Below are 16,852 nucleotides of genomic sequence, written 5' to 3'. Positions count from 1 at the left end.
ACAGCCCGCAGAGGCTGTGCTGAACAGAAACCGGTCGACGAGCAATGTCAGTCCACATCATCGACGAGAAATAGTCTCCTCCCCGCAACGAGCTCATTCCTGACGGTGCAGAGCAACCCGTTGATATGAATATCTCGTCGGTTCTACCCGAGGGGCCACCCGCCGAGGCAGCACCCGAGAGCAGCATGAGCAAGACATGGTCGAGGAAAGCCACCATGAAGAAGTCATCGAAGGTATTTGCTAGGATCCGGCCACAAGTTCATCCTTCGAAGACGGCAGACCTCGCTCATGTGTGCCTCTACTTTCGGCACGCGCAGAGTCAAGAACGCGCCTTATAACGGCATTATGGACTAAAGCAACAACCTTTCTTCGTCGAGAGTCAGGAGTACCGAGTGCACCAGTGTCGAAAGTGTCGAAAGTGTCATTCAGCGGGTGGTGCCGAGAAGGATATTGGCCAGGCGCAGCATTCGAGCATTCAGAGTGAAGCAGCGATGCAAGTCACTACGAAGGTTATCGTACCGTGCAGAACGACACCCTAGATCGCCGCACAACTATTCAGCCGGATTTGCTCGCCTAACCCTCTTTCTCTGCCTGTTACGAGAATCGACTCTCCCTTGCGGCTGCCAGAAATAAACCCTGCTATCCTCGCACTTGCTACGCCGGTCATCTGACGTTCAGACTGCCCCATTATCATGGAAAATCCGTTATTTGAGGCAGATGCTCAAGGCTTGTCGCTGCCATCGACAGATATGAAGACGACGAATATCTCGTTGAAAAACAAAGCGCAGAAGCGCGAGGAGCACCCATGGGAAGGTATCAACGGTCATTATGACTACCTACTTGGCGTTTAGTTCACCACACCGTAATTGTCCACAGCACGACCACAACGTCACACATTGGTGCGCGCCGAAGAGGGTCCGTCACGCATATCAAAGCTTCACGGCTGGCAGCGGCTCTGGATCTCGCACGAGAACCGGATGTAACCCTCTGTGTCCGCGAGATGACCGACTCGCATCGCAGAAACAATAATCATTCTGGGAGTAACCAGGACGTGCGTGTTCTACATGACGGCGACGATGACGTTCCAAGCCTCTGACGAAATGGACGAAGCTGGACAAGTTGTGGACCATGCTTCTACTCGCTCTCAATCCGAGTATGATGACTCGCAAGACGAGAGCGATCCGGATAACGAGAAGCGGATACATCAGAGAAGAGGATGAGCAGGGGCAGGATGAAGAAGGAGTGCGGGAGGATGCAGCCGATGCGAATTTGGCGAATCTCACAATCGATGCAACAGCTTTCGTGCCCTGCATGATCGGACGCTACTACAGCAACACCGTCAACAAGGCTGATCTAATGTGAGTCAATTTAACCCCCATCCCAAACGTGACATCAACCTTAATCACACTTCTTTCTTTGCCCTATAGCGTCGTTCTGACCAACAATACGTCAGTCGCGTTCATCTCCGGCGGATGGAGACTGGTGCCGACGCGGGACGTCGCCGCGATACTTCTATCCCTGGTCCCCATTTAAAGCACAGAAATAAACATTTTTATCTTCATTTCGCTGTAAATGTGTTTAATTATAGTTTTGTACCAATTCTTGTTCTTCGAAGGATTTCCAATCCTGGGAAGAGGTCGCGCTCGGCTCTGTACTATTCCATTCACCATATCCTGACCGTCTCACCTCGCATCCGTCAGGTATGTCTGCAATCGCAAGCAACTCCACACTGCGCATTGGCCCCCTTCCTCGCCGTGAGTTCTTGCACTATGATCTCGACCCAGATGCACCGCCAGCTGACAAATGGACGCCACCCTGAAGTTCTTCAGCTGCGCTGTCGTTTTCTACTGTTCTTGCTTCAAATGCCGTATGTCCCGCCAATCGAAGCTCAAAGCTTCGCATATAGCTTCTGCCGCAAGCTTGTTCAAGTTGCACGCATACAAACAATGCTCGGTTTCTTGTCTACTGCAAGACTACAATTTTGACTTGATCAGTGTCTCACTCTCCTTTCCATCTTGTACATTTGCAGCTTGCGCTGGTGCCCTCGAGTCGTTGAAGAGAATGACGCTATGTAACAAAAAGAGAGGAAAAAGGCCAGGTCAGAACTGCATATATGACTTCTCATTCAGAGAGACGTGTGATGCTCACTTGACGGTGATCTTGTCATGCGAAATGTCAGAGGCGCAGCAGATCGAAACAGAAAGCATTCCTCCAGCATCAGCTTTTAGCATGCTCATGAACGAGCAAGTCGCGGCTCCATGTTTCCCCGTCACTCACATCATCGCGATAGCTCCTACTCTCAGGGGCTGGGATGGCCAGAAGGCCCGCGACGCGCTCTCTCTGCGCACCGCCGAGTGCGTTGCGAATGAGATGCGTGCTGATGTTGGTGTCTTCGAACGTGAATGTCTTGAGATGCTGCGGAGCCCTGTTGAGCGGGTGCCCCGCGTCGCGTTGCTGTTGTTTTTGCTGCACCTGCGAAAGGAAGAGGGCGCTGGCATCCGGGCCGCCGTTCGGTTGCTGATTCGCCTGGGAGGCTGCCGCTCCGCGCGCCGAGCCCGGAGGCGACAGCACCGGTGGCGCGCCTGCGCCCTTGCTAGCCGCGGCAGCAGCAGCTGGTGACGGAAAGCACTGCGCCTGCAGCGTGCTGGCGAGCACGTCGCCCTTGAGGCCTGCCAGATGGCCCGCAACAAGCGAGCCGACCTCCTCGTTGCTCATCATGTCCCACAACCCATCAGTGGCCATGACGACGAATTTGAGATCGCGCTCGGGCGGTGCCGATTCTGCAGCACTTGCCAAATCCTCAGGGCCGAATGATGCTGCCGCTGGGGACGGAGAGGCGAGAAGCCCACTGGAGATCTTGCGGACCTCAATGACCGGCTCGGCCGTGACGTAAGGCGGGGTTTGGAGGTACTTGGGTGGCGGTCGAGCGCTAGCTCGACCGCCGGGTAGAAAGGCTTCATACAGCCTCTCCTGAAGCGAACGGTCCCACTTGTAGCGTGCATCGCCGAATGCCCGCGTCGGCTCCAGGCCTCCGAGCACTCTTCCGCGCATGATGACGGTGTCCGCTTCGGCAACTGGATGCTCTGATCGCATCCTTTTGGAGCAAAAGTAAGAAGTCGGGATGTTAGCGTGCAGACTTGAACACGGCTGCATTGAGCGGCAGGAGCGTGGCGCACACATACCTCTTCGCCTCTGCCTCGTTCCTGCCTGTCTGATCGACACTGAGCGGCTCGATCTCCCAGCGGCCTTCCTTCTCCCTCCACCAGCCAGCGATGGCCCTGCTGTCGCCGGTGCACGCGACGTACAAATCGCCACGGGCGCTATCGATGTATGTCAGCAGCGCGCAGGAGCCGCTCAGCGCGGGTAGGATGGCCTCGTACGCAGTACGCTGTGTTTGTGTGAAGCTGGACCCAGTCAGGTAATTGCTTGGGAAAATCGAGTGTGCCAGGCTCGACAGGCTCCGCGAGGAGCCTGCACCAGAGCTCGAGGCGGCGGTGACGACGCGCGATGGCGCAGCGCGCGAGTTGATGCTTCCGCCGCCGCCAACGGCGGGTTTGGACGCGGCGAGGGAAATTTCGTACTCTTTTAGCAGTTCAATTGGCGTATTGCAGATCTCCTTGTCGAGGCTCTTGAACGCTTTGGCGATGGCGCGCCGGACAATGTCTGGATCTCCGTCCAAGCCAGCACAACCGGCGGGAGGCGAGGTTGGCGGAGAAGAAGTGACGACTTTTGATGCCGAGCCCCCCCGCGCAACGAGCGCCTTGCTGATGGTTGTTCCGAGCGACGAGGGAGCATCCCCGCTGGCGCCGAAGAGCATGCTCCACATGCTGCCCGGCATAGCTGCCTTGGCCTTTGCGATCTGTGCGTACTCTCCCTTTTCACGGAACACCTTATCGAGCTCAAGCGCGACAAAGGCAATGAGCTTCTGGGACAGGAGCGTCGAGGTCGCGTACCCTGCATGGCCGTCCATGACGGCAAAAAAGCACAAGTCGCCATAGATTAAAGGGGCAGCGACTGCACCCGCACCGGCAGCAGCAGCAGCACGGGGGTTGTAGACGGGTGTGTCGCGCTCTACGATGACCTCGGCGCGCTTATCCTCGATGGGGTCGTTGCTGGCCACGCTGTTGGTGTCATATCGCGCAACGAGGCAGCTGCGAGCGGGGCGATCGACCGTGGTGGAGCGCTCGTTCTCGCGCAGAACGCGGTCGACCTCGCTGGGGGTGAGGGAGGTGATGATCTTGTACGCTGCGCCGCCTGCCCCTGTGGATCCAGCCGAGGCGGACCTGGAGGCGATGGAGAAGCTGGTGCGGGAAGAGAGGGAGAAGGAACGCGTCGCGTTCTGTTGCACGGTGTGCTGTTGCGCCGCTGCCGCTGCTGCTGCTCGTTTTGGTCGAATGCGGTACCAGTACCACCAGCCGCTGAGGGCGGCAGCCGAACCTGCTACAGCAATGACTCCCCACTCTGTACGGCGTTGGCGCTGATATGCAGCAGATGTGCTGAAGGTTCTCTTGCCCTTGGAGGCAGCAGCATTAGAAGGCGAGGCAGATGCAGAGGCAGAAGGGACGGTGCTGCTGCTGTTGTTGTTGTTGTTGTTGTTGCTGCTTCCGCCGGCCGGAGCGGCATAGCCTCGTGTGCTGCCGACACAGACAACGTTGAGAATAGAATGTGTAGGTTCCAATGCCCTGCAGTAGTGCACAGTCGGCGTGAAACGAGCTAGTCGAGCGCTGGGCCGCCAGGAGCAAGAGGACCAGCGAGCGGCCATCACGGCGTCGGGGGAAGAGCCGAGCCGAGCTGGGTCCAACCGGAGAGCCTCGCACAGCAATAGTTAAGCACACCGACCTCACTGCTGCTGTCTGAGCACTGGCCAACGAGCTGCGCCTAGCGGAGCCCAAGGAGTCGCCTCCAGAGAAACCTGCTTCGAGGGTGTCGGAGCTGGGACGCGTACACAGCGATAGAATCTCAATCGTCCCCAGATCCAATGGCGCGGATACTTGCTCGTCCCATGTATGGAAGAAGAGGACGTGTGGATCAAAAAGTAGGGCTCTGTGTGTGTGTCAGCGCACGGGCCATGCGACTACCATCATGGGTGGTGCGCATACAACCCTACTTGGCCTGCTCATGGCACCAGGGCCGCCCATCCTCAACGACGAACGACGAGCCCTTTCCGATTGGCAGCAGCCTATCTCCGTCTGGAAACGGTCCACCACGCTTCGTCCCCATCGTCCTCGCACTCGCCTTGCCCGCCCCAGACGCCACGCACTGACCGGATGGACCCATGCTCGAGAAGTTGGTGAAAACAGAGCCGCAAGCAAAAGCGCTCTCGTCGTAACACATAGCAGTGGAGCATGTCACTCGTCGCCCTCTGCACTTCCTCTCGCATTCGCATTTGCCCTCGCCTTCTTCAGCGCGTTGCAGCAGCAGCTAGCAGCACCCATTCCGCGGCGAACTACCTTCCTGGCGGCCGTTTCGCACCGCTAACTGGTTCAAAAGCCGCAGCTGTCTCTCTCTCTACCTCTGCCATTGCCAAGATGCCGTCCATGCCAAAGGGGATCCTCAAACAGGGCCAGAAGGAAGATCTGAAGGTGTGTCTCCACAATTGTCGTCCATATGCCTCGAGCTAACGACTGCTCACCAACTCATGTCGCCTTCTTTATCTCTTCCAGCTCAAAAATCCAGCCCTGCTGGTCAACGCTGCGTACATTGACGGCGAGTGGCACAAGAGAGCGCCGTCGGACAGCAGCACATTCGACGTGTTCAACAAGGCCACCGGCGAACTGATCGGCGCCGTGCCCAACTGCGGCGCGGACGAAACGGCGCGGGCGATCCGCGGTGCGTCCGCGGCGTTTGGCGCGTTCGAGAAGCCTGGCAGCTGGGCCGCGACAACTGGCAAGCAGCGTGCCGACCTGCTCACCGCGCTCCTCCGCGAGCTCACTGCCAACGCCGAGGATTTAGCGCGCATCATCGTCGCGGAGAATGGCAAGTCGCTCTCAGAGGCCAGGGGCGAGGTCGTGTACAGCAACTCGTTCGTCGAGTGGTTTGCAGGCGAGGCACTCCGCACCTACGGGCACACCGCACCCGCGCCCATGCCCGGCGTTGTCAACGTCGTCCTCAAGCAGCCCATCGGCGTCGCTGGGCTGATCACACCGTGAGACCGTCAGCAGATGTCCTGACCGAGACCGCAGCCGCTGAAACCCCCATGTTCCAAACGCAGATGGAACTTCCCCGCCGCTATGATCACGCGCAAACTCGCACCGGCGCTCGCAGCCGGCTGCACGGTGGTGATCAAAGCGCCGGCCGAGACGCCGTTCTCGGCGCTGGCGCTGGCATACCTGTGCGAGCGCGTCGGCATCCCCAAGGGCGTCGTCAACGTGTTGACGTGCACCAAGGGTGAAAAGGAGGCAGCTGTCGGGAAAGCGCTGTGCGAAAGCCCATACGTGCGCAAAATCAGCTTCACCGGCTCCACCGGCGTAGGCAAGCTGCTGATGGGCCAGAGCGCCAGTACACTCAAGAAGCTCAGTTTTGAGCTCGGCGGTAATGCACCGTTCATCGTCTTTGAAGATGCCGATCTCGACAAGGCCGTCGACGGTGCCATCATGTGCAAGTTCCGCGCCAGCGGTCAGACGTGAGCTTCAATCTATCTCCTACCTTCCGTTCTTTCATGACTAGGTGCTGACCAGATCCGGCTAATTCCTTGCTGAATTGTCAGCTGCGTCTGCGCGAACCGGATCTACGTGCACGAGTCAATCTACGCCGAGTTTGCATCACGCCTCGCAGCGAAGGTGGACAGGTTCAAGCTCGGGCACGGCCTGGAGGAGGGCGTCACGCATGGCCCGCTCGTCTCGGAGCGCGGGGTGGCCAAGGCGCAGGAGCACGTCGAGCGCAGCGTCGCGCACGGCGCCAAGGTGCTTGTTGGCGGCAAGAAGGGCGAGGGCCTCTTCTTCGAGCCGACTGTCCTGGCCGACGTTACGCGCGACTGCCCCATGTCGGACGAGGAGACGTTCGGGCCCGTCGCGGGCCTGTACAGATTCTCGACCGAAGAAGAGGTAATTGCGCTGGCCAACGACGCCGACGTCGGCCTCGCTGGCTACTTCTTCTCTCAGGACGTCAGCCGCTGTTGGCGAGTTGCGCAGGCGCTCCAGGTCGGCATGGTCGGTGTCCAGACCGGCTTGATCGGCCAGAACAGCGTGCCGTTCGGCGGTGTCAAGGAGTCGTGAGTTATCCAGCCGTGCTCTCACAAGGTCAAGAGCTCTCTTGCTTACCCCACTTCTTCGCTCATGTTTCGCAGCGGATTCGGCAAAGAAGGTGGACGTGGAGGTATCGATGGTGTGTTGTGCCTGGGCCTTGTTCAACTTTGCTAATTGAAGACAAACAGCTGACGCAATCTTCTGCCCCCACAGAATACCTCCAAGAGAAGCTCATCGTCTTTGGCGGACTGCAGTGAAGCAAATTAGAGTTGTAGAAAATGGCAGGCGACTGATCGCTGCAAAAGTCATGTAGAGTACCGAAGTGCTCTTGTTTGCAATACCTTACATCGATGATTTGGGGCGAACAGGTCATGCGCGACGCCTTCCTGAGCTGAGTTGCAGACTGCATTACACATTTTATTTTTGCGTTCGTGTGCGTCGACCTGTACTTGCTCCCCTCCTACGCGGCCGCTCGTGGACAGTGTCCTCGGCCCCTTCCTCCTTAGCGTCCTGCGGTGTCTCCCCTAGCTCTCGCTCGGGCGATACAGTGCTCAGTCTGGCGCTCCTACGCTTGGTGCTCGTTACCACGCGCGAAGAAGCTCCGCGCCCCGCAGCATTGCGACCGCTGCGGCGCACATTGCCACCACTGGTACTGGGTACCAACTCGCCGACTGCGTCTCGCTCCTGGTCTTCCCCGTCCTCGTCATCACCGGTCTGCGTCGCTTCCGACACGGAATCGAGCTCGGGATCGGAAGTTGCTTGCTTTCGGCGGGTCCTGCCGGACTTGCGCGCTTGTTGAAGCGGTGTGCTCGAGATGGGCGGTTCCATATGGGTGCTCGGCTGCGCCTCTTCGCCGTCAGACCCTGCCTGCGATTCGAGCTCCACAGTCAGTTGACGGGTGCGACGACGCGGCGTGCTCGCCGCGATGGCTGCAGCAGAGCGCGACGCACGCACGCCAGCTTTGCGTGGAGTCTTGTTCGTCGATTCAGCCTCTTGAGTGGCTTGGGAGCGTGATGAGTGTTTGCGCTTCGCAGCAGGTCTTTGCTCACCCTCCATCGCTTGTGTGCCAGCTTCGTCTTCTGCTCTCTCTGAGAGCCCCGGGAAACCACCAGGGATGGTCTTGTTTGCGACATCGTCATCATCATGGTCCACCTGCATGTTGACCTCTGAGCGAAGTGCGCTTGGTGCAGGACGGCTCGAGCTTGAGTCATCCACGCCTCCCCTGATGGCGCGTGCGGATAAGCCGAACCTGCGGCGCACAGGAGGCGATGCTGGCCCAGGTGATGGCTCTTTCGGCCTTATCTGCGGATGGGATGATGGTATTTGCTTTTGATTAATAGCGATGCGACTCTTGCTCGGCGCAAGGGGAATGATCTCATCCTCTATCATCGAGGCATCTGTGCCAAAGCCAGGTGAAGCAGTGTTGTCTGCGCCTTGAAAACGCTTACGATAGTCTGGCGTTAATCGAAGGCCCGGGCTCTGGCGTGTAGACGGAGCCCCTGCAGGAGGGCTTGCTCCTGTGTCGCTGTACCTGGCCTCGTACCTTCTACGAGGGGCCTCGAATAGCGAGCCAGGCGTGGCGCTAAACACGGAAGGCGCTTCACTTCCCATACCCCACCAAGAAGGTTCGTCTTGCCCTATGTCAAGCGAGGCCCCGGACGAAACGGGGGCGGGTGCTACGTTCGGTGGAGCAACAAAAGGCGAGCGAGCATTGAGCACGCTGGTTATATCCGCCGCGGTCGTGTCCGGAGTGACAGACATCGCGGATCTCGTGGGCGTCTGCGAGGGCCTATTGCGCGCAAGGAAACCAGACAGCTGCTTGTCATGAGAGGCGTCATCTCCTCCAGACAGTCGTGCCCTGCGCCTGAAGGCTTCGCTGGGCTTTTGTGATGGCGAGACTGAAGAGCGGACGACCGCGGTCAGAACGGCCATCTGTGGATCCGATCCGTTGTATGGCGACTGTCGAAGGAGAGGCGAAGCACTGAGTGGACGTGACGGCTGATGCGACTTTTTGGTCGGTGCCGCCTTTGATGACGAAAGTTCATCCAAAGAGAGGCCATGCGCTGCGGAGGTGGGCGGGAAGACATTCTCCCACGACATTTGCAAACCATTCCTGCTAGCAGCCTGCTCCTTATCTTGACTTTCAGCATCCTCATCGTCCGCCTCTTCGATGAAACCTAGCTCGAGGTCAAGGAGCTTCTTCTGCACGACAGGCAGCAGAGCCTGCACGCCTTGAAGTAACCGTTTCCTCTTCTCCACTAGTACACCCCGCATTGCGACTTCATGGACACCAGCGCTCGCGCTTCCAACCGACGTCGCATCGAGAAGGGCGTCCAGGCGAAGCGCGTCGACGTACCGCCCTTCCTGAACGTAGCGAACGAGAAGTACGTCGGCGGCGGTTGCTTGCAGAGGTAAAGTGAGTGATCGAGAAGGTGAAAGTACCAATTTATTGAGCAAGTCCCACGACGCCGAGGAGAATGGAACTTCGAGCATCTGCTTGACGGCAGCGGGTCGAGGCGCGGCTGCTCGCGAGCGCGGGCATGCTGCCGTGAGCAACCAGATCCAAAAGAGATTCCGCTGATACACTCACGATAGAAACAATGCTCCCAGACTATCCGACCAAGGCGCTCGCGCAGCCGTGTGGTCGATACAAAGACACGGTCAGCTACTTGTGCTTCATCCTCCTTGTCGAGATCCAATCCCAACGCGTTGATTACCTGCTCGCCGACGGCCGGCAGCGCCTCGACAATGCTTTCCCACGCAATCCAAGCGCCTTTTTCGAAGGCGATTGCCTCCGAATATCCCACAAGGCTGTCCTCGCAAGCGGATAGTTCAGTTTGAGTATCTTCCCGCACACCTGCCTCGTCGCTCGCTTCCAAGGCAAACTCCTGTAGAACCGCTCTCCAATTCGCAAGGAGATCCAAATTGAGGGCCTCTACGGTATGGGAGAGTGCCTTGGCTCTATAGGCTCCGTATGGCCACGTCGGCATGCGACTCTCTGGCGCAGAGTCTGGCCCGCTGTAATCAGCGGGGGCTCGCAGCATGACCTCAAGGATAGACTTGACGAAAGTGGGCTCGATCTCGCCATCGTCCATGAAGCTTGAAGCCTCGAGAAACAGGCCCGAATCTAGAAGAAAGTACGCCTTAATCGGCCGGGTAAGTGATGAAGATAAGAGCTCGAGCGAGGCGAAGCGGTATGCCCTACTTCTCGCTCGAATTTGCTTGAGTTGGCGAACGTTCTGAGAAAAAGCGAGCGAGCCTGCAGCCTGTTCGCGATCTGACGAAGGCGACTGGGGCGATGGGAACCCTTCCACTGGGTAGAGAGCGAGCAAAAGGTAAAAAACCAAGGAATCTTTCTTCGCCTTGTCGAAAAGAGGTGTGAGGTGAACGCGATCGAGCAAGGTGTGCAACATAGGCTGAGATGTTGGAGGGTAGAGCTCAAAGTCTGCGGGGGTAGACAGCACAAGCTTCAGTCGCGGTCATATATTAATATTACTGATGTGGATCTGATGCACCTTTGATGCCCGCGAGGTCAAGCAGTCTGTCGAAGAACAGTTGTCCGCCCATTGCTTGTCTCCGAGCTTTAATTCGTGCAACCCATGCTGGATCTTCCCATCGTGGTCTGTCCTGCCTGAGGCTACCGCTCGCCGCCATGGAAGCTGGCTCGAAGATGCTGTAGAGATGTTCAAGCTCTTCTCGTTCGTCTGCCTCATGTTGTGCCACCGACTCCGCCTCAGATTCCTTGTCCACCCTGACCCCAGGCTCGCCCTCAGTCGGAGGAAATTCTTGCGAGGCCGTCATCATAGACGACGCAGCGCTCGGGCTTGATGTGACTGCTTTTGAAGCCACCACTCGCTCGACACAGCGAGCACCTGGTTTCGGACAGGGTCAATCGGAAAGAGTGATGATGAAGAAAGAGAATCAATGCAGTAATGTTCAAGGATATGATGAGAGTCAGAGAGTCGTCATCGAGAAAAATGAGAATCCAAAAGCCGCCAAACACGAAATTCTCGACTAGCTCTGGTTCATCGCCATCAGCAACCACCACCTCACCCTCCAATTGGCACACGTCCAATTCATGATCATTGCATCTATGTCGCACGTTTGGGCGCCGCGAATTCGGTAGTCGTGACAATAGAGCTTTGACCTTCGAGCTGCTCTTCTGGGAAAATGTTGGGCCAGACACGATCAACGTCATTCTCCTTTGGGCAAGGGCCGGCCAAGCAGCCCGCCTTTGGGACTGGTGCGCCTGGTGGTACAACCCAGCAGACATTCTCGTTCGGACAACCTGCTGCATCAACGGCAGTCACAAGCGCTGCCCCTGCAACAGGGGGTCTCTTTGGTGCGAACACGTCAGGGCAAGCTGCAGGTGCAGCGCCAGGTGGTCTTTTTGGGGCGCAGCCACAGCAGCAGCCAACGACGTCGACATTTGGGACTACGGCGAAGCCGCTCTTCGGCCAGGTTGCCGCAAAACAACCGCAGCAGCAGGGAAGCAGTTTGTTTAACTTTGGACAACCGAATCAACAGCAGCAGCCACAGCAGCCAGGGCAACAACAGACAGGCGGAGGATTGTTTGGTGGACCATCATTATTCGGTGCCTCGACCGCCGCCGGTGCCAGCGCACCCATTGGCGGGCTCTTCGGGCAGCCTGCTCAGCAGCAGCAGCAGCAACCCCAGCAAGGTGGAGGTCTGTTCTCTGCATTTGGACAGAGAAGCCTTGGTGTTCAGCCGCAACAGCAGCAACAGCAGTTGGGGCAGTCTCAATTCGGACAGCCGCAACTTGGACAATCCCAGCTTGGAACTTCACAGCTTGGCCAGCAGGTGCACCAAGGCGGGTCGCACCTCACAACGCCGTTCGCACAGCATCCCTTCTATCAAAAAGAACGGTACAATGACTTGCCTGTACAAGCCAAGCAGATGGTGGAACAACTAGAGTAAGCCCCCCAGTGTCATCGAGCTGGCCGGCTAGCGCACAATTTGCTGACCTCCCGACTTATCGGCAGTACATTCATACAATGTCAAACGAAGCTGCGAGATGAACTCAAGTCGGCAGATCTGGGCGCTGAGGTAGCGAAAAGCTCGCAAGGGATCCGACATATCCGATCAGTACGTCGTTTCGTCAGCGTTTGAGATGGTTCCCAATTGACAAACTCTTACGCCTGACCCCCAGGAGCTCAAGTCGCTCGCTATGATGATAGAGAGCGATCTGCTCGTCAGCAAAGACTTGCAAGATCATGCAGAAATGGACAGAGCGGATAGCAATACCCTCTTCGAGATCGCGCGCAACTTTCACCATGGCGGGGACAATGATCATCTGCGGATGTTCCCTCGCATGTCAGTACCCTGGAACAAGCGCCACATTGTTCGGATGTAGAGGCAAGCTGACCGAGTACCCCTGTGACTTTTTTTCTGGCAGGTACTTCTCCCGTGCTGCGGCAGAGTTCTCCGAGCGCGTGCAGCGCTATCGAGCGACAGTCGAAGGCATCGAGCGGCAGATATCCTCGATCGGGCATCGCGATGAGCACTCTCCACAAGCGATCGAAAACGCTATTCATGCGCAAAATACAAGTTTCATGGCCCTTGCTGCGCAAGTTGCTGCGATCCATTCGGAAATTGAAAAGCTGAGGGACGACTACACACGATGGTATCAGGTGTGTAGACGCGTGCCTCTTGTCCGCATCATGATCTCGTGCTAATTTCTCTTTGGGCCACCCATGGAAACAGCAACAGCACCAGTCTGCGCGAGATCCATTTTCCATGAAGGGCCTAGGTACCGCTGTAACTTCATCATGATAGCATGCAAGTTGCAATAGGAAGTGTGCTGCGATACCGCACCGGTGTTCCTTCAATTACCCTTCACGCTTTTGATGCTTGATGAAGACACTCCATTCACAAAAATAGGCATCGATCTACTTTGAGATCTCACTGTTTCTCTGATTTGAAGCTCTGACGCCAGGTGCACGAAGATGTTCTGCAAGAGCAACGCGCAGACTAAGCTGTATTTGTTTGACTCTAGAGGAGGCTGCCCAGAGCTGCCCTTGAAAATGGCCCCTGGTCCTCTTGCGAATTTCGATGTACATGCAATTGTCACAGAACCATCGCCTTAGGTGGATTGTGAATTTTCCCGTCATGGTCATCCTTCAATCGTCCGCTCTCCTGGATTTGTCGAGGCTCCAATACAAGGCTCGTACACACATTACCGTACTTGTGCTGCTATGCACTTGATATCATCGATCCTCAAATCTCTATTGGCTGGCCTGTCTCAGCGGCCTATGTCTCCATGATGCTGCAGGCTTCAGCGTGCCTCAACCCCTCAGCGTCACAACGCTTCACGGCGCAATGAGTGGTGCCCAGTCGCATTTCTATTCCATCTGCACCATCTACAAAGGGAGCTTTAGTGTGTCAGCTTGGGTGGACCGTCGGTCACTCGGTGCGTAGCCTCGGGAAGACACGAAAGAGCTCGACTACCAGCGACTGGACTTGTTTGCGCTGAATCAGTGAGCTCAAGTTGCAATCGCATCACTTTTCGCTCGGGACCTGGGCGTTCCGACAAGTGAGACGTGGTACATGCAGCTGTCTATAAGTGATCGGCGAGCACATCCACGACAGCCAGCCAAGCGAACGAGGTGTGGTGAGGAATTGAAGCGCAAGGCCAAGCCTGCCGAAGCTAAAGGACCGGATCTATGATAGTAGGACAGGCGATAAGCGATGGATAACTGCAGTGCTGATCCCAAGTAACCATACCCCCTTTCCTCGATTCTCGATTCGACAACCTGTGAAGCGGTATTAAGAATAGCAAGGTCGCAGCATGGTTGTGCACATCTTTAGCAGCGTACAGCTTTGAAACACGCTGGGGCCCATTCCACCTGGGAGCATTTCAAATTCCAAAGGCCATCAGCGCCTCCATGGCCGGGCACAGCGGATGGATCGGAGCTGGGTAACACATGGGCAGGTATCTCTCTCTCTACAATTGTACCTGTGCAACCAGCCAGGACAGGGCGCTACGTTGGCCACGTGCGGTCTGGGTGGCAGCCGAAGCTTGCGCTACATTCACCGACGGGGCTACGTGCCGGCGGCGCTACTTGCAGACCATTTTGCAACCCTCATGCTGCTCGGCCAGCCCAGTCTGCTGAGCTAGGGCTGGACAGCCATACCTGCGCCTAAAGACACCTAGGACGGCACTGCTGTTTATGAATGCCAACGGCTCAATCTCTTTTTCTAACTGCGATACTTGCTTGTCCTGCTTGTCGCCCCTCCGTGCTATGTTACACGCTTCTAATATGTTCCCTGCATCTAGAGTGGATAAATGTCGCAGCTTAGAGTCGAGCAGTCGGAATTGTACTGCCGCCACGAACTGTTTCGCCGTCGAGAATGTACTCGAGAACCTTGGCAGCTGCGACATAAACATAGGCACAGGGTGTACGCTCAGAAACGTTTCTAACTCCACCTCAAGCCTACAACTTCGGCGATACTCACCCAAGACGGACGGCTGCTCCTGCGCAATGAGGTGCCCACCAGGTACCATTTCGACCCGACCTCTGAGCGCAGGCTCGCCTTCCTCGGCAGGCTTCTTGCCTTCCATCTCGCCCTCAAACGTCTCGAGCTGAAGCGAACGGCTGCCCTGCTCCATAATCATAAAGTATGTTCGTCCCTTGCGCGTATCCGCCATGTGATGCTGTCTAAAGCGGCCAGAGAGCAGCGCAGCGTATGCATACGAGGAGTTCCACGAGGCGCTAAAAGAGCTCGCTTCGAGGAACTTGGGCATGGCGAGCGTTACCATCTCTGTCTCCCCGCTTTCATCGAGGCCACCATCGTCACCGCCTCGGCCGGAACGTGCGTCCTTCACCCATGCGCTGAGCGGCACGATACCGTATTGGATATGAGAAGCGAGCACCGCAGGGTCCCACGCCTTGAAGAATGCCCGAGAGTTAAAGTACGCCTCAGCGGCCCGCCGGTCTCGCCATGTGTCTTTTCGCGTGCTTGCACTGAGTGCGAGCGGCTGGCTCTTCCTCAAGCCAATCGGATTGGGTTTGTCCGCCGCTCGTTGTTGTGCTACCTCTTTCCTCCCTTCATTCTCAAAGTGCACCTGCACGCTGAGAAAATCTGGCGAGATAAGGATCGGATCGACGAGGATGACACGCTCGAAGATGTCCGGGTAAGCATTCGAAGCGAGTGCCATCGCGGCACCGGCGTAGCTATGTCCCAGGCCAATGATCCGCCGACGACGTGCGTTGGGCCGTGAGGCGTGGGCGGATGTTGCGGGCGAGGAGCCCAAGGATGGTGAGATGACGGTGGCATCGCCCATCTGCGATTCGGCCGGGTGGTAGGTGCGAGCGAGCACAGTTGGAGGCCACATGAGTCTCGCAGAAGCTTCATTGCATGTTGCATTTGAGCGGCTCGATGCGGAAGAAGGACTGAGAGGCGGAATATAGTTCGTAGTAAACTGAACAAGGTCACGAGCTGCATCGGCCCAGCTTACTGTGCGTACGAGGAGCTTTTTGTCAAGAAATATGTATTCTTGCATGAGAACTCGCGCACTCACCAGCTTCGCCGAGTGAGTCACCGTTCAGTATGGCGCTCTCGCCAGATATCATAGTGTCGATAGACCAGATCTCCTCGATCTCTACTTCGCCATTGACATCAAAAGATTTGTCAGAGATGAGTTGTCCTAGATACTTCAAGAATGGCTCGTAGATCTGCGCACAAAATGTTTGAAGGGGGGAGACCCGGACGCTCATCAGAGAGGACCAATGATTGACAAGATTAAGCTCAGATGCGCTCACTTCCTTGTGAAAGCCTGTAGCGTGTGCAAGAAGTAATGTCACAGGCTCTCTCCTACTCTTGCCATTCGCTAAACCACCTCCGCGATCATGCCTGACGGGTACGATTCTCTGAATTACGTTCCAAAGTTGAGGGTCCTTCCTCCCTGCCCTTTCCTCTGCGATCTTCAGTGCCTCTTTCTGGGTCTTTGGCGGGTAGTACGTCTGCATATCGTCGATGATGCGTATGTTCTCCTTCCAGAACTTGGCATCCTCGGCACGTTTTGCCGCGTCGTAGGCTCTCTCAGCTTCAGGAGATGCGAGCGCCGAAGAAGGGATGGGCTTGGGTATGCGGATCGCCGCCGAAAGAGGGGTGGTGGAAAAGTCGTGGCTTCGTGGGTATGCAGCCGGGAAGGTGTGCGTCGTACTGATCCAATCGATGTGCTCGGCCGTCGCCTGGCTTTTTCTAGTCGTGCGGAAAGCAATCCGACATTCCGAGAGGCGACCGCCGGGCAGGTTGTGCAGCGGCGGCGATCGTGCATGTGGTGCGCTTGGATCTGCTTGCAGCAGTGGAAGCAGAGTGCTGTGCGGGTCCGTTTTTGGAACAGTGTAATCGTCCAGAACCTGCACGTCGGGGTGCACGATGGGTGGAGCGCTGTCTGGGAGCATGTTGCGGGTACCATAGATGAAGCGCAAAGGGAGCATTGCAGCGGAAGTTCTTTTGTGGACGCGAACGTGGTCGGGTCTGTTCCGTGTAGCTTGAACCCGCAAGCATGTGCAAGGTACCGATAGCATGGAATAGGCTAGTGCTCAAAGCGAACGCAGTTGTCACCGTCGCCATCCGGCTATGCTGTCCTGTTGCTCGGCCGGACGCCGAACCGAAGGGCGTGCTGCTGTTCTTGCATTGGG

At 56.9% G+C, this 16,852-nt stretch overlaps 5 protein-coding genes across 5 annotated transcripts; 2 read left to right on the top strand and 3 right to left on the bottom strand.

Moving 5' to 3' along the window:
* Nucleotides 1-1,932: 1,932 nt before the first annotated feature.
* K437DRAFT_259807 (protein serine/threonine phosphatase 2C) lies at nucleotides 1,933-4,894 on the bottom strand. The gene is made up of 4 exons (XM_013384926.1): nucleotides 3,183-4,894; nucleotides 2,278-3,094; nucleotides 2,149-2,159; nucleotides 1,933-2,067 (listed from the first exon to the last, which is right to left on the bottom strand). The coding sequence occupies exons 1-4, from the start codon at nucleotides 4,760-4,762 to the stop codon at nucleotides 1,974-1,976; spliced, it is 2,502 nt and encodes an 833-aa protein (XP_013240380.1). The 5' UTR covers nucleotides 4,763-4,894; the 3' UTR covers nucleotides 1,933-1,973.
* A 315-nt stretch (nucleotides 4,895-5,209) lies between these two features.
* K437DRAFT_259806 (putative UGA2-succinate semialdehyde dehydrogenase) lies at nucleotides 5,210-7,545 on the top strand. Its single transcript, XM_013384925.1, has 6 exons — nucleotides 5,210-5,582; nucleotides 5,664-6,145; nucleotides 6,212-6,622; nucleotides 6,707-7,210; nucleotides 7,286-7,323; nucleotides 7,398-7,545. The coding sequence occupies exons 1-6, from the start codon at nucleotides 5,346-5,348 to the stop codon at nucleotides 7,439-7,441; spliced, it is 1,716 nt and encodes a 571-aa protein (XP_013240379.1). The 5' UTR covers nucleotides 5,210-5,345; the 3' UTR covers nucleotides 7,442-7,545.
* Nucleotides 7,546-7,569: 24 nt separating this feature from the next.
* On the bottom strand, nucleotides 7,570-11,114 carry K437DRAFT_296575 (uncharacterized protein). The gene is made up of 3 exons (XM_013384924.1): nucleotides 10,700-11,114; nucleotides 9,775-10,629; nucleotides 7,570-9,706 (listed from the first exon to the last, which is right to left on the bottom strand). The coding sequence occupies exons 1-3, from the start codon at nucleotides 10,986-10,988 to the stop codon at nucleotides 7,602-7,604; spliced, it is 3,249 nt and encodes a 1,082-aa protein (XP_013240378.1). The 5' UTR covers nucleotides 10,989-11,114; the 3' UTR covers nucleotides 7,570-7,601.
* Nucleotides 11,115-11,231: 117 nt separating this feature from the next.
* Nucleotides 11,232-13,004, top strand: K437DRAFT_259803 (uncharacterized protein). The gene is made up of 5 exons (XM_013384923.1): nucleotides 11,232-12,118; nucleotides 12,188-12,290; nucleotides 12,355-12,518; nucleotides 12,601-12,835; nucleotides 12,909-13,004. The coding sequence occupies exons 1-5, from the start codon at nucleotides 11,355-11,357 to the stop codon at nucleotides 12,975-12,977; spliced, it is 1,335 nt and encodes a 444-aa protein (XP_013240377.1). The 5' UTR covers nucleotides 11,232-11,354; the 3' UTR covers nucleotides 12,978-13,004.
* Nucleotides 13,005-14,402: 1,398 nt separating this feature from the next.
* On the bottom strand, nucleotides 14,403-16,702 carry K437DRAFT_240691 (uncharacterized protein). The gene is made up of 4 exons (XM_013384922.1): nucleotides 15,968-16,702; nucleotides 15,727-15,880; nucleotides 14,661-15,662; nucleotides 14,403-14,577 (listed from the first exon to the last, which is right to left on the bottom strand). The coding sequence occupies exons 1-4, from the start codon at nucleotides 16,646-16,648 to the stop codon at nucleotides 14,501-14,503; spliced, it is 1,914 nt and encodes a 637-aa protein (XP_013240376.1). The 5' UTR covers nucleotides 16,649-16,702; the 3' UTR covers nucleotides 14,403-14,500.
* Nucleotides 16,703-16,852: the final 150 nt, after the last annotated feature.

Source organism: Tilletiaria anomala (genome assembly GCF_000711695.1).
Source record: "Tilletiaria anomala UBC 951 chromosome Unknown K437scaffold_139, whole genome shotgun sequence".
NCBI classification, from domain to species: domain Eukaryota; kingdom Fungi; phylum Basidiomycota; class Exobasidiomycetes; order Georgefischeriales; family Tilletiariaceae; genus Tilletiaria; species Tilletiaria anomala.
This window is presented reverse-complemented; position numbering and strand designations above follow the sequence as displayed.